The sequence below is a fragment of the Gymnoscopelus braueri genome (assembly GCF_963280865.1).
Source record: "Gymnoscopelus braueri genome assembly, chromosome: 22".
Lineage (NCBI taxonomy): Eukaryota > Metazoa > Chordata > Actinopteri > Myctophiformes > Myctophidae > Gymnoscopelus > Gymnoscopelus braueri.
In genome coordinates, this window is record NC_137624.1 from 23,088,567 (window position 1) to 23,104,054 (window position 15,488).

A 15,488-nucleotide genomic window follows, 5' to 3' on the forward strand; every position below is an offset into this window, starting at 1 on the left:
CAAACCCTTTCCAGACTATAATCTTCCTGTGGAGTTGGGTAGGTGGAATTTCACCCTAGGCCAAGTACAGTATGTAAAAAAAAAGAAAACAACGGCTCAGCTTACATCTTAAGCCTCCCCCTGTGTAGCCCCAAGTTATGGCATGTGTGTTTTTGCGTGGCTCGCACGACCATGGCCTCACTCACAGTTGGAAGAGATTGTTATGCAATGGGCAGCTTAAAAAGCAAACTTACTGTATGCAGGGGCGCCGATATTTATAAGCTCTAGCGGGTGCCCAACCTGGCACACATGCACGCGCGCTGTGTGCCCCGTTCGCGCACGCGCAATTTTTTTTACTTTTTTGGGGGGGGTTTTGTAACTTTATTTCGGTTAATTCGGTTTATTCAGTGGCGATCTGAACCAGGCGATCTGATTTTGATTTTTTTTTAAATAATCTTTCTTTTTTTTTTCTTTTTTTTTTTGACCAGCACCCAGTGGGTGCTCCTCACCCACAGTGGGTGCTTTAGCCCCGAGGCACCCACGGTATCGGCGCCCTTGACTGTATGTAACTAATTCTCCGAAACAGTTAACGCACAGTGAATCTTTAATTGATGCTAGAAGAATCAGCCTTTTGAGAGAAGTCTATTAATATCAATATATACATACATACTGCTTTTACATATGATTGACAACCTTGTTGTCGCAACTATCCTTGACCTTGAAATATTACTATTCTTGTGTCAGTCATGTAGACAACAACTTATGGTGCTGTGTGAGTGATACTTTATCCAACCTCACACTGTATTATGCAAATTAAGCAGGATTGTCTAAATCAGCATACTATGCTGAGGACATTGCCACCTAAACAGAAATGCATTCTGGGGTCATCCATGTAATAGTAGACAGGGTAATACTTTTTTTTTTTTACTTAACTGCATTATTTCAGTAGGTGTTAACCATGTTCAACCTGGCGTCCCACTTTTGTGGCGTCATTATAAGCTTTCTTTAAATGGATTTTTGTCAAAAAAATAAATAAAGTATAACATAGGGCTTACGGTTATAGTGAACTGACAAGAAAATAATGTTCTTGGTGAAGTTGGCCACCACATGAGAGTGTCTCACAATCTTGTGTTTGTCAGACATTTCACATAACCCCATTGCAACAATGACAGTCAAGCTGTGTCTTGGCAGCAGATGGTACAGGCTGTACACACAAACATTTTCCACACTCACATTACAAAATGATCCTAAGCACGTCAGCATTGTTTAAACGACTGTGTTTTGCCAAGAGGCAATGTACCCAACAAGTCACTCCATGCACTGTTACACAAGCTGCACCTGGAGTCCAAAGTGATGATGGGCCATTAGTTCAATTCTCACAGCTGTCTGATCCTTCCAGTCCGTTTCCTTTGAATGTAGAGGCTCAAATTTCAAATGCTTTTGTATTATATAACAATAGGCGTTGAAAGCTTGGATGCTGTCTTATAAACCACTTTAGCCCTATATACTTCATCATGTGATGAATAGCTATTTATGGTAATATCAAAAACTGTTTGAAAGTTTTCACCTATAATGACATGCCCAAAATAGGGATGTCAGGTTTAAAGTGGTTAAGTGCAAGTATGAAGCAAGGGGTCAGCTGTTAAAATGTAATAAAAGAGCAAATGTACAAAAAGGAATGGATGAAACATAATGACCCTTTAGATAAATAAAAAAAAGGCTGTAATAATGCAACACTGATTTAAAAAAAAGACCTCCACTCAAATATATGGGATATAAAGTAATATTGCATATGGCTAGTGATACACTATTCTGTTTATATTAAGACTAGCCCAACAACATGTTTGCATCAGCAATCTGTAATAGGATAAATTACTTTCACCTCTCTTCTACAGCATTGGTTCTCAAAGTGGGGTCCGGGGACCCCCAGGGGTACTTGAGGGGGTTCCAGGGGGTACCCAGCAAAATGTGTTAATATAGCATCACAATAATTATGACCTTTTATACTTTGGCTAATCTTAGCTTTTGGGGGTCCCTGGAACAAAATATTTTTAGATGGGGGTCCGCGGCCAAATACATATCATTTTGGGGGTCCTTGACATGAAAAGGTTTGAGAACCACTGTTCTACAGTATTAGTTAGAAAATGATATTTCTAACAAATAAAACAAAAGGAGAGAAAGTTGAGCAACCAAATTATTTCTGTGGTAAATTGTGCCTCTGCATTTTCTCTTTTCCATTGGATCAGTTTGCCATAAGAGGCTTTCTGTCCCTTTACACAGACACAACACAGCAAGACAAGAAAAACACAAATAAGAACAGAACAGATTGCAGCATGAGAAAGAATACAATTTACACTTCGTCACAGATGGCTGTACTGCATGTTTGTTTCAGTTGAAACTTTGTATTCAGACACTTTTCCATGGGGAACTGAGGAAGTATAACAGCATAGATATTCTGTGTAAGGATGATTCTGTTGTTCCCTTTACAGAGCGCCAGTTTGTTTCAGGAATCCTGTGAATAAATAGTTTTTAGTTTTAACCACATTAATTCATCCCTATTCTGGGGTGAAAATTCTGCAAAACTAGCAGATCTACAAGCTCACAATACATCACAACGTGACACGCATGACCGATTTGGTGAAAAAAGGAGCAGACCTGACCAAGTAGAGAGCCCTGGGGGACTTCAGTCAGTGAAGTAAGTGGTTAAGAAGCACATTGTGGTACATTTCATGCTTCATTTGAACAGTTTTCTACATTGTAAATATTGTTGTTGCAGTAACAGTAAGATGCAATGCAGAGTTCACTGCATTAAATAACTGTATTAAATTCCTATAACATATTTCATTGCAATTTATTTGTATTACCCTTTTCTTGTTATTTATGTTATTGTTTGACATTTTACAGCAATACACTGTAATATTAGCACACCGATTTTGGTTCATTGCAGTAACAAGGTGGTACTGTTGTAGTGTAGAGTATTCCCCGTCCTTTTAGAAACACCTAGCCACATTTTGTATCTATTGCTGTGATCCACAAAAAAAGTTGTTCAGATTTCTGGGTTATACTTGCAGATTGCCTGTTGGCTAGATTAGGCTATTTGGCAAGCATACTGTGGTAGGAATTGTAACAATCAGTGAAAGGTATCTAAATTTATAGACATTTTATCAACCTATTGTGTTATTGATTTAGAGGAAATATTACACATTTGCTATCCCTGTCAAACATGAACACAACACCTGTCCAACTGGCGTGCATGAATCAAAGTTGAATCAAATACAGCCACAAGATGGCAGTCAAGACATAGTCATCCCTGCTGAATTGCTTAATACATTACTGTCAATAGTATATATATATATATATATATATATATATATATATATATATATATATATATATTCATACTCTGTATGAACACAGAGGAAAAAAGTGTTTACTCCTGTAAAAGAAAACGTTATATGACTGGGCGTAAAAAGACAATTCATTCTGGCACTCTCATATGCATACATTTTCCTTTCACATTCATACATTTTCATTCTCACATGCACACACACACACACACACACACACACACACACACACACACACACACACACACACACACACACACACACACACACACACACACACACTCCCTGAATCAGTTACTTATAGGTCAGTGGTTCTCAAAGTGGGGTCCAAGAACCCTTGAGGGGTTCCAGGGGGTCCCCAGCAACACTTCAACACTTTAAAAAACTACAAAAACAAATCTTTCATGGGTTTTCAGATGGTCCGCGGTCAAATCGATGTCAATTGGGGGTCCACATGAAAATGTTTGAGAACCACTGCCGTAGGTTATTATTGTATTGGTAAAGCGGTCAAATAGAATTCAGCACCATGGATAGCGCTCTGACATGCGGTACATAAACAGTCGGTAAAATTGACTGGAATTAAGAGGACAACATACAGTACATTATGTAGCCTTATATAGTCCATAGTCCGTGCATGTTACAAACACATGGCATAGGCTACTGCAAAAATGGCAAAACAAACAAGACTATACATCTTTTATTAATATTTTGTATATACATCTAAATATTCTTTAACACCAAATGTGGATGCAGGTGATTTGCGCACAAGGCAGACTGGTGGAGTTACATAAGTGAAGCAAGGGACCTGATATTCTCTTCATGCAGTGGTGTAAAGTAACAAAGTACATTTACTTAAAATGTTGAGGTATTTGTAGATTTTGTACTTTACTTGAGTATTTCCAATCTCCAATACTTTACTACTACTCCACTACATCTCAGAGGCAAATATTGTACTTTTACTCCACTACGAATATTTGAAAACTTTAGTTAGGCCTACTAGTTACTTTGTAGATTTAGATTATTATTACAAAACATACATAAGCACTTCAGCCCTATATACATTCCAGCCATTTGAAAATAGCCAATCTACAAGCTCACAATCAATGTGTCACCATGTGATGCATTGTGAGCTTGTAGATCTGCTATTTTCATTTGAAAACTTGTGAAATGGGACATTCTATATAGGCCCACTTTCTACTTTTGGTACTTTAAGTACATTTTAATACCAATACGTTTGTATTTTTACTCAAGTAGGTTTTGAATTCCGGTCTTTTTACTAAGTATTTCTACATTGCAGTATTGATACTTTTACTTAAGTAAAACATTTGAGTACTTTTCCCACCACTGTCTCCATGCCTAATGCAAGAGCGCAACCACTACACAGGTAGCAGCGCATGCAAAAGACGACAGAGCTGCAGATATTCAACCCTGGACTGTCTGGTCCATGAAGGCTTTTAACGATATATTATTAGCATGTTATCCGTAGAAGTAGTTCATTATAACAGTCGATCGATCCGTCTCAACGTGCGTTTTCCTCTGCGTCTCTCAAATGACTGTGTAGAAATGGACCGGATGGGTTGTTACCATCTCTTCAAGATAAACGTCGTGGGATAAAGTTTTAATGGACCATCCGCAGGATATTCCTTTCATTGTGGTTTGGAACCTGGATCTCCGAGGTGCAGAGAAGATGCCTTCTTTTGGATTAGTGAAAATGAAGACAAATGTTACCCACGGTAGGTATCGGCAAGATTCGGCATAGATAGTCATCATGGCTACTAATGAAAGGGGGACTTAGACATTCAGTTTTGTTTCTCAATCAAATCATGGCTATAGGTTATTAGGCTATAGATCAAGGGAGATTAGACATGAAGTCTGCATCATCATTAATAACAATTATTCATAAATGTTATGATTGACATGGTCCTTTGATTGATTGATTGATTGATTGATTGATTGATTGATTGATTGATTGATTGATTGATTGATTGATTGATTGATTGATTGATTGATTGATTGATTGATTGATTGATTGATTGATTGATTGACTAGACAGAATTGTAAACAGCACAAGGTACAGTCAGACATTTGAGCTAAAAGGATAACAAAAAAGTCCTGGAGACTTGTTTCCATTGTGGTCCTGCTAAAGAAAACTAGAATAAAGATGCAGCAACTGCAATGAAGCTAGCTGAGTGGTTCTCAAAGTGAGGACTGGGGACACCCAGGGGTCCTTGAGGGGGGCTCCAGCGGGTCACCATAAATAATTGATTGAAAATGGACCCTTAGAGAGTCTGTAACTCTGAGAGCATACTTAGGGGTCCTGGCCTAATGCATACCAAACTGAGGGTCCTTGAAATTAAAACGTTTGAGTACCACTGTACAGCAGTAGGCTAGCCTACTGCTGTACAACTTTTAAGGGATCTCTTTACCGAAATGCTTCATAGCGTACTAGAAAAATACCAGGCATCAATTAAACTTAGGCCTACATGACTATTGTCAAAATCCCCTTTGCTCTATGTTCCAGTTATTTAAAATGGAGGGGCAATGTTGTGAGGATGCAAGCGGAACACAATAATATTCTTTTGTTAAAATAAGTGTTAAATTGCTTTATATTCTGAAACATTGGTATATAGTGTTTGTTTAATAACAGGGGTATTGTCCCTCCAGCTCTTGATTAAACAGAAAATGCATTTTCAGGTCAGGTTACCAATGTTATCCAATCAGGAGAGAGAACTCACACAGGACACAGTGAAACAAGTGCATTTGGAAGTGATGACTCAAAGAAATGAGCAGACAAACTTGGAACTGGAACACTATAAAAAATACTTTTTCCTGATTGGCTGAAGATTGGCCACCCTGACATTTTATTTTCTGTTTATTAAAGAGCTGGAGAGACACAGAGTCCTCTGCTACTGAACAGACACTCTATTGCAATGATTACTATCAGGATATTGTGCTTTAATCGTTTTGTTTAAAGCAAAACATATCGCTTACCCTACCTTTAAGTGGTTAATTCATATGTATTTTTTCACTGCCTAGAAATGTAGTGGAGTCAAAATTACAATATTTGTCTTTGAAATGTAGTGGAGTGATCCAAAAACACAAATACTCAAGTAAAGTACAGATACTCAAAAAATTTACTTAGTACTCAAGTAAATGTGCTTTGTTACTGTCCACCACTGATGCATGTTATAAAAGCGTACTAGTAAGGTTCAGTGGCTTTGTACCATCACTCCTCTTTACCCCTGAAAACATTTCCACCAGAGTGGCTTAGAGGCGAGCACCCAGGCGCACCCAGAGAGAGGCACATGTAGTAAATAATGTAGCTGCTTGTTCTTACCCACAAGGGTTAGTACACATGCCTGAAGAAAACCTTTTAGGGCAGGAAAATGCTGTTTTTGTAATGGTTTTGGTTTTAGTCAGCAGATACAGAGCTAATCAAGAGTTTTCACTTCCACAGAGCTTGACAGTTAAGGTCCCTTTTCTGATTGAAACCAGGGAAGAGACAATGAAACATTCGTAAGCGAAAGTGCAGCAACAACGTCAATTACAATGCAAAGTCACAGACATTTGCTCACTCATTTGTTCAGTCCTTCATTATCTCTGCCAGGAGGGTGGAGAGCATGGTTTTTGTGTGTGTGTGTGTGTGTGTGTGTGTGTGTGTGTGTGTGTGTGTGTGTGTGTGTGTGTGTGTGTGTGTGTGTGTGTGTGTGTGTGTGTGTGTGTGTGTGTGTGTGTGTCTGTGTCTGTGTCTGTGTCTGAGTCTGTGTCGGTGCACACGCACGCACGCACGCACACACACACACACACACACACACACACACACACACACACACACACACACACACACACACACACACACACACACATACACATACACATACACACAGTGACAGATCGGGGTCCCTATAAAACTGGGGGGAACGAATCGCCCCAAGCGATTATGTATGTTAATTTGTTATTACATTAATGACATGGTTTATGATATCCTAAGTAAAACGAAGCTCCTGTAACTTCAAAGTCATATAATGTCTACCACAAAATGGTAATGCACTAGTCTGTGAAGCATTGTGAGGGCCAGCTTCAATATGTGCTACAACCACATAATCATGTTGTGTCGGGTGAATATAAGTAGGCTGTGATGCTTAACTTATGTGATGCTTTACTCTGGTCTTGCTTGCACTTTGTGGCTCTGCACAAGTGACATAAATGACCCTCATTGACTGTCTCCTTTTTTGCAGTTGGCATGCTCTACATCCTAGTTCTTTGGCTTCAACCAGTGCCTCTGGTGGAGGGCTGCCCAGCACCCTGCATATGCCATAGTGAACCTCGGCCCAGTTTGGCCTGCCAACAGCAGGGCCTTCACCACATTCCCTCAGGAATCCCTTCCCACACTCAGCGCATCTTCCTGCAGAACAACCGCCTGACTGTGGTGCAATCCACCAGCTTCAGCTCCTGCAGGAACCTCACGTTGCTGTGGCTGTTCTCCAACAATATCAAGTACATTGAGGCTGGGGCATTCTTTGGCCTCGAAAGGCTGGAGGAGCTGGACCTGGGAGGCAATCATCTCCACGTCATTAGTCCCACAGCTTTCCAAGGTCTGACCAAACTGCACACCCTACACTTACACAGGTGTAGATTGTCAGAACTGCCTGTTGGCGTTTTCAGGGGTCTGTTTACTCTGAAGCAATTATTTCTCCAGGAAAACAGCTTGGTTACTCTCCATGATGCTATGTTTCTGGATCTGTCCAACCTCACATCTTTGTTTCTTCACAATAACAACATAAAGACTGTGACAGACCATTTGTTTCAGGGCTTAGTGAGCTTGGATCGTTTACTTTTGCATCAAAATAAAATTGCTATCATCCAGCACAGGGCGTTCCATGACCTGCAGAGGCTGACCACCTTGTATCTATTCTTAAACAATTTGACAATCCTTTCAGGAGACACCATGCAGCCACTGGTATCTCTCCGGTACTTGCGCCTCAATGGTAACCACTGGGTATGTGACTGCCGGGCTCGAGCCTTGTTGGACTGGTTCAAAGGATTTAAAGGGGCCAGCTCAGAACTTGAGTGCGTTGTCCCTGCCAGGCTGGCAGGCAAAGACCTGAAGCAACTTGAGAGCACAGACTTGAAAGGTTGCTATGATGGTGCCCATCATACTTGGATAAGAACTTTCAGTTCTAAAAAACATGGACAATTATTAAGCACAGAAAATCCGCAGTGGTCCAATATTACCCAATGCTGTATCTCAGACTACGATAGATCCTCTATCATTTCCAGTAAGGGTCTACCAGACCTTTCCTCTTACAACAGTAGACAAATCACCAAAAATCTATTGAAGGAACAAGAGAATATCTCTAAGAATAACATGAAGGAATCTGATGCTATTAAAAATGGAAATCAGAATGAACAGAGTCTGAATAATGGACCAAACCAACTGGACTTTGAACCAAATGAACAACATTCTTCCGATAACTTATTTGAAAAGACACTATGTATGAAGAACAACATGCCAGACCCCCTATGTGCCAAAAGTTCTGGTACTACAATTGACATGTTAAGCCTAATTTTTCTGCTCATGATTTGTCTATCCCCGTATTTCTGCCAGGAAACATAAACACAAATAGCCAAACTCGCATATCCTATGACTCACTCCAAAACATCCACACAATCCTTGTAATTGAGGATAGTGGGGGAGGGGAGACCATGGCATAGGTCTTCATAACGTACTGAAAGGTTTTGTGATTTGAACAGAAGAATTTAAGAAATAAACTTGGCTATGAAGAAATACATCATACACAATTATATGGATGGACTTCATTTAGATGCCGCTCCATAATGTGTCAGCTTCAATGGATTTGTACTGTACTCTGTTCTCCTCTGCCAAGTTTGGGTTTCTCTCAATTCACCCTGCAAATTGTGATGATCACAATGCTACTGTTACAGCAAAGAATGTGCAACGGTTTTCTTCATGACACTCCAAAGATGTGACATATATTTTTCTTCAGCTATTTTTGTTCAGGGTTTATATTGATTAATTGATTTATGTTCTCATTGTGAAAATGTGAGAAAGATGTATTTCTTGGTTTTGTTTTCTCGTCACACTGTGATTATGCCTGGGTACATTTCTGTACATATTATAAATATGTATTTTATTTTACTGTGAAAGAATAGATTACAAATAAATATACTGTTTTCTTATTGATTTGTTTATCATCCAAAATAATTAGCATATTTGCCTATAATGTCACAGATAAAATACAAACTATGACCAACTTGGTAGCTTGAGAGCAATTGCACCTAAATAATTTTGCTGTATTCTGTTTTAACTATGCAACAGTATTCAGAGAATTATACAAACGAGGTTCGGGTCACTATGCGCTTACATCTACGTTATGCCGATCCGACCGATATGTCTGAGTCATAGTGTCGGAGGCTTTGTCAGAGTACCCGTTATACTTGTCTGTCTGTGCCCATATTCTGCCCATATATGAAGATCTCTGTATCTGTCTGTCTACCTGCCACACACATCAATCCTTTAAAGATTAAACTTTGCAGACGCTTACTTGCTTGAGTTTGTTTCAAGCACTAATGACATAACATAATTAAGAAAAACGTTTTTCAGCATAGGGATGAATGACTTGAATATATTTTCAGGACTGCAAACCAGGCTACCATGGGCTTGTTGTTTTGAAATCACAGGGTTGTTATTTTAAACCTTCCTACACAACACAACCTACACACAACATGTCCTGATTATAACAAATGAAGACGCTACATCAAAATCAAGGTACTGTCAACATGAAAATGAACCTGTGTGAAGATGAGACATTCTCACTTAGAAAGCAAAGCCTTTGATTATAAAATTAGTTCATGCACCTTTTGTATTTTGAAACAAAGAGAAGCTTCAATTATGTAGCACCCAGAAAAACACAATATTCAGTAGAGGCAGCCTAGTTATGTAGTTATGTAACTTAATAGCTGAATGAAAATGGGGAAATGTCTGTGTTAGATGTGCCTTTCATCTGGGACAAGATGCCTTACAATACAGAAGTAAAATAGCTGAATAGTACATTTGTGCTCCTTTTACCAATTACTAATCTTGGTCATAAATACTCAAATCTATTTGGTGAATGCATAGTAAAAGTATCACAATTCAACAATTACAATTATTGATGACATTCTCCCCCAGAGTTTTTATCCAGTCAGGAGAGATAACTCAAAGATACACAAAGATAATTTATCAGCTTAATTTTGATAGTATTCCAGTTCCTATTTTGTCTAATGTTTTGTTACATCATTTCCAATTTCATTTGTTTATTATGTTTCCTGTATGTGTTCTCTAGCCTGATTGGATACAATTTGTATCCTGACCTGAAAATGTATGTTATTTTTACAGCATTTTTTAAGTGCTGGAGAGATTGAGGAGACCCTATTACTGAACACTATACTTTAGAGGTTTTGTAATATAGAGTTAACACCAAAAAAACTGCAAAGCATCTGTGTCATTTTAGTTTTTTGCATTGGATATTCAAAAATAGCAGATGTACAAGCTCACAGCGCGTCACTTCATACCACGTTGCAAGCTTGTACATATGCCGTCTTTGCATTGTGAGTGTAGGGAATCACAGCTATCATGTTTCTAGCAGGGTCTGCAGATGGACCATTGAGAAACAACACCTGCTTTCACTACAGTCCATTTGACTGGTCTCCATAGAAACTGGTACCCCAGTGATGTAGAAACCTTATATCTCCATATTTCATCTTTTTATGTAAATTAGGTCTGCCCAAGGGGTCTGACTTGGCCCCCTCCCACGGAGAATTGCTGATCTACAAGCTCATACGTTGAGATGCATTGTACCTTTGTTAGTATAGTTGCATTAAAGGTCGTGTTTGATGTGTATAGCATGGAGATTCTACAGGAATACATGATTCTTACTGCATTTGTATGTGTTTAATGGGATGTTTTAAGCAATATGTAACTCAAATCATGTCATTAAATAACTGTGATTAAATAACAGTAATATTATTCCTCAATGATTAGAGTGTTAAAGCTTGCAGAGAAAGATGTTTATTGTTTATCTATTCTGTCAGGCTAATTAATGTACACTTGAATGAAGTCAAAAGATAAGCATTTAGCTGAAATCACATCCAAAGATACAGATATAGATAATTGCTCTTCTCTTTGCAGATGAGTGAGGCTGGGAACGAGGCTAAGATAATTGTGTTTATTTTTTTCAAGTTGAATTTTCATTGGGGAAGAGTAGGCTATTGTGGATGTTACATTTCTCTAGAGGACAAGCTGGAGAAGGCAACCATGAGAGAGACTAGATAACTTGACAGCAGAAGACCAGGATTGTCAATGGGCACAAGAATGCTCCTTTTACACAGCCATCTGGTCTGGGCACTGATCCAGAGCCTGCTGCTGCTAGCTGAAGATACCATACGGGGGCCAGTATGTATAGAATGTATGTATATACATAGAAACACATGCTTTACCGCACTCCATGGTGTGCCTGCAAAGAGCTTGATATAGACCTATTTCGTTGCGTGCGGTGTTGCCCCACCCAAAATAGCAGATCTACAAGCTCACAACGTGTTGTGAGTTTAGATCGGCCATTTTCAGTGCACTACACTACACTACTATACTCGGCTATGTAGGTTGGAGATGATTAAGTCCAGCGTGTGTCGCTTGTTGTGGGTGGGCTCCGTCACTTGCTGACTCATCCCATAGTTATCAACAACAGAATACAGTTTGACAACAACAACAGAGGCAGGATGACAGAGAAGTACTGTAGCTTCTACAAGATGGTCCACTAAGAAACATGTCTTCCTATAGACCGCTGCTAGCAGTCCCTCAAAGGCAGAATGCTTATGCTTAAAGTTACTGATGTCTGAATGAGGAGTATCATCAGAACTTCACCTCTTCAGAATCTACTTCACCCCAAGCACTCCTCATTGCTTGTTGACTGTAATTTGATAGATGCTTCAGGCTTGTTATACTATGCAGTTTAATGGTCACTTGTTCCCATATGTTATGTTATTTAGATAGACATGTACTGTTTGCTTGACCACAAATGCTAAGAATCTTGACGTCATTGTTTTCTTTACACTATTTACTCGACCATTTACCCTGTTATTTGTTGACTAGGGTTCATGCCACCTACGCTGTTCTTGCACTGTGTTAGTCATTCTGGATAAGAGCAGCTGCTGAATTCCTAAATTGGCAAATCAAAATTGTAAATGTGGCTAATGATTCTTTTGTTTATTGAATTAATATTCTTTAGAGGCAGGGTAGTGGCAAAAAGTGTTAATTCAACATGTACAAAAACATATCACTATGTGTGTGGTGGTTTGTGAGTGATAGGACATAATGAGTGGCTTAAAGGGGAATCTTTGTCCTTTATTTCTCTTTCTCATGGCATTTTAAGATTGAATGTGAAGTGATCAAATCAAGTCAAAGAATCAAGTCAAATACATATTACATTTTCATTGCATAATTGTAGTGTTGTTGTTTTTTTTATCAAATCCCAAGACAAAAGACTATGGCCTGGATCAGTAACACCAGTGTTCTCTCATTATTGGATTGTGTGTCTTACAGCTAAGCAGATGGATCCTGTTTCAGAATTGATGAAAGAAATTATCCTCCGAGGATGTAAACCTCAGGCGATGTTACAAACAACCAGATGAAATCAATAGCTACTATATGGTTCTCTCTGTGGTTTTCTTTCAGAGAGAATATTTAATTTTCATAAACATAAATCATAAAATCTTGGCCAATGATATAATTCTCAAATCTGACAAATAAATAAAAATCATGTTAGTTGACACAGCTTAAGAAAAATACATAATATCAGTGATGCCGTGAGAGAGACAGTGGGATATAGCAGCTCATTTTGAATGCTCACCAGCACACAATTTGATATGGTGGAGACAGTAAAAGGAAAACGTAACCTTTCCCTCCCATGCAACTGACATCTTTCCCATGGGAGGACCAAGGCGTCCTGACCAGAATCCAAAATGAGACACCATTCCAACTCAACAAGCACTGCAACTTCACAAAAAAAAGTATTTTGATTTACATAAAGGCTTTCGTTCTGAAGTCTATCCCTCCACTAGATCTACATGCACACAAAGCTCTTTGAAGCTCCTAGTCAAACTACAGTTAAGAGTTAATATGATGTATGAGTTGGGTCTAATAATTAATTCCATAATGCTCCCAATAAATACTCTCCTAAAGGGCAATAGATGCCATTATGTCTGGGCATAGTACTGATTGAGCAGCATGAGATTTAAAATGTTGAATATGATTTCAGTGGCTGAAATTCTGTGTAATAATACACCATGCTAATCAGTCAGTAAGTCTTATGCATGCCATTGTACAGGCATGTGGAAAGGTTTATGCGACTTCTGGATGGTAGTTCCAGCTTTTATGTGGTTTTATTGGACAGGCCATTACAATTTACTTATTTCCAATGCCACCCGTTCATAGCATAGAAGCTGAAGCCTTTTTTATTGCAAATGCGGACTAATGTTTTGATGTTATTACATCTTCATCATGAACACATGGTCATTATTCAGTGCAGTGTTGCAGGTCTCTTTCGACAAGAATTGAAAGAGAAAGTAGATCTGAGTTACATCAAACAACATTGCGGAAAATTGGTATATGCAAAAGTATACAAGAGTTTTGCAAAACATTTGCAATGTCTTAAGGTGCTCACTGACAGCACAATTTTGGCTATCTAATATGATTATTACATGTCAAACTGCAACATGAAAAAGGATAAATTGTGATTATCCACTTTGTCAGACTGAAACTGTGTGAGACAAATTAATTCTACCGTCACATTAGGTGTGAAAAGATTAATTTCTTTAGCTGCACTATTCACTTTTAGCAGTTATATTTTAGCTTATTTTTAATCTGAGTGATAAACCTAGTGGTCGGGTGAGTCTGAGCCTTTTTCAGCCAGGAAAGATTTAATCAAAGTAGCCTTCAGAGCTCTCCTTATAACCTTTCTGCAGTATAGCAACCTTACAGCTGAATGAAGAGGGATATCTTTGTATGCACACATTCTGCTGAGCAGGGACTTCACCTGTCATTGTGTCTAAGAAGATTGTGCTACTATGAAGATAAAAACCTTCAGCATGGATCTGATTTTGACATTGAGGTTTTCTTGGTGTATTATACAGTGTAGTTTCATGGTGGGGTGGCCGATTCTTTCCTAAATTAATTTTACGGCTCTCGTGTGTCTTTTTTCACTGCAAAAATCTTCACAGTCAACACCTTGCTTCTCTAAATGCTCAATAAAAGCCTTTTTCTGCGTCCATGCCTTTTGTTGTGCCAAGCATGAGCTGTAAGCAGAAGAGTCACAGAAGAGTCACAGTATCTGGCCATGAATGTCATTTACCTCCACGCTCTCATCAAGCAGACACTCCTTTGATGGCTCCAGTAACCGACAACATCTTGGTGTGTACAAAAAAGGAGGAGCTTAGATAGCTAGATAGGGCTGGATTTTGACAACATGCCTTAGAAAGGAGGGGGAAACAAGATCATGGATAACCACTGCATGTTGCGATAAATATTCTGCAATCAAATTATTGGTATGGTGACTTGCAAGTTGAGTGATCATTTGGATATTTTTATAATCTATTATATATGTAGTTGGACATAGAAATTGTATGAGTGTGCTTTACCAAGCAGGTAAGAGGAAGGGGGGACAGTTCACTGTAATGTATTCAGGAAACTTGACATTAGGTGCAGGCATGCAGCTCTCAGCAGTTGACATATAAATTTAGAAGAATCCGATTTTAGTGGCTCAAAAAAGACACTTTCCATTCATTTCCCATTATTACTCCAATACAACATAGATACTACAAAGCACACCTGTGTCGTATGTGGTATGGTACACATTTGTGTAACTGCAAAATGTTACTGTATGTGCATCCACAGGCCTGTAGTTGGTCTTTATTCACGTACATAATACACTGTATGAAGGTTTCATTGAGACATTATATGTCCAACCAATATGAGCACACACTCATCATCAGCTCAGAGTCGTACCTTGCTCTTCTACGGGGAGGTTGAATCTACTCCTAAAGTCAACACTCAGCATCAGCATACGCATATCAGTTTGAACTGACATGTTCCGTTTCATTCCATAT

The 15,488-nt window shown here is 38.8% G+C and overlaps 1 protein-coding gene across 1 annotated transcript; it reads left to right on the forward strand.

Annotated features, from left to right (window-relative positions):
- Positions 1 to 4,947: 4,947 nt before the first annotated feature.
- LOC308078901 (reticulon-4 receptor-like) lies at positions 4,948 to 10,677 on the forward strand (the record flags this gene model as incomplete). Its single annotated transcript, XM_080420242.1, has 3 exons — positions 4,948 to 5,059; positions 7,565 to 8,866; positions 10,673 to 10,677. The coding sequence occupies 3 exons, from the start codon at positions 4,948 to 4,950 to the stop codon at positions 10,675 to 10,677; spliced, it is 1,419 nt and encodes a 472-aa protein (XP_080276368.1).
- Between the last annotated feature and the right edge of the window lie 4,811 nt (positions 10,678 to 15,488).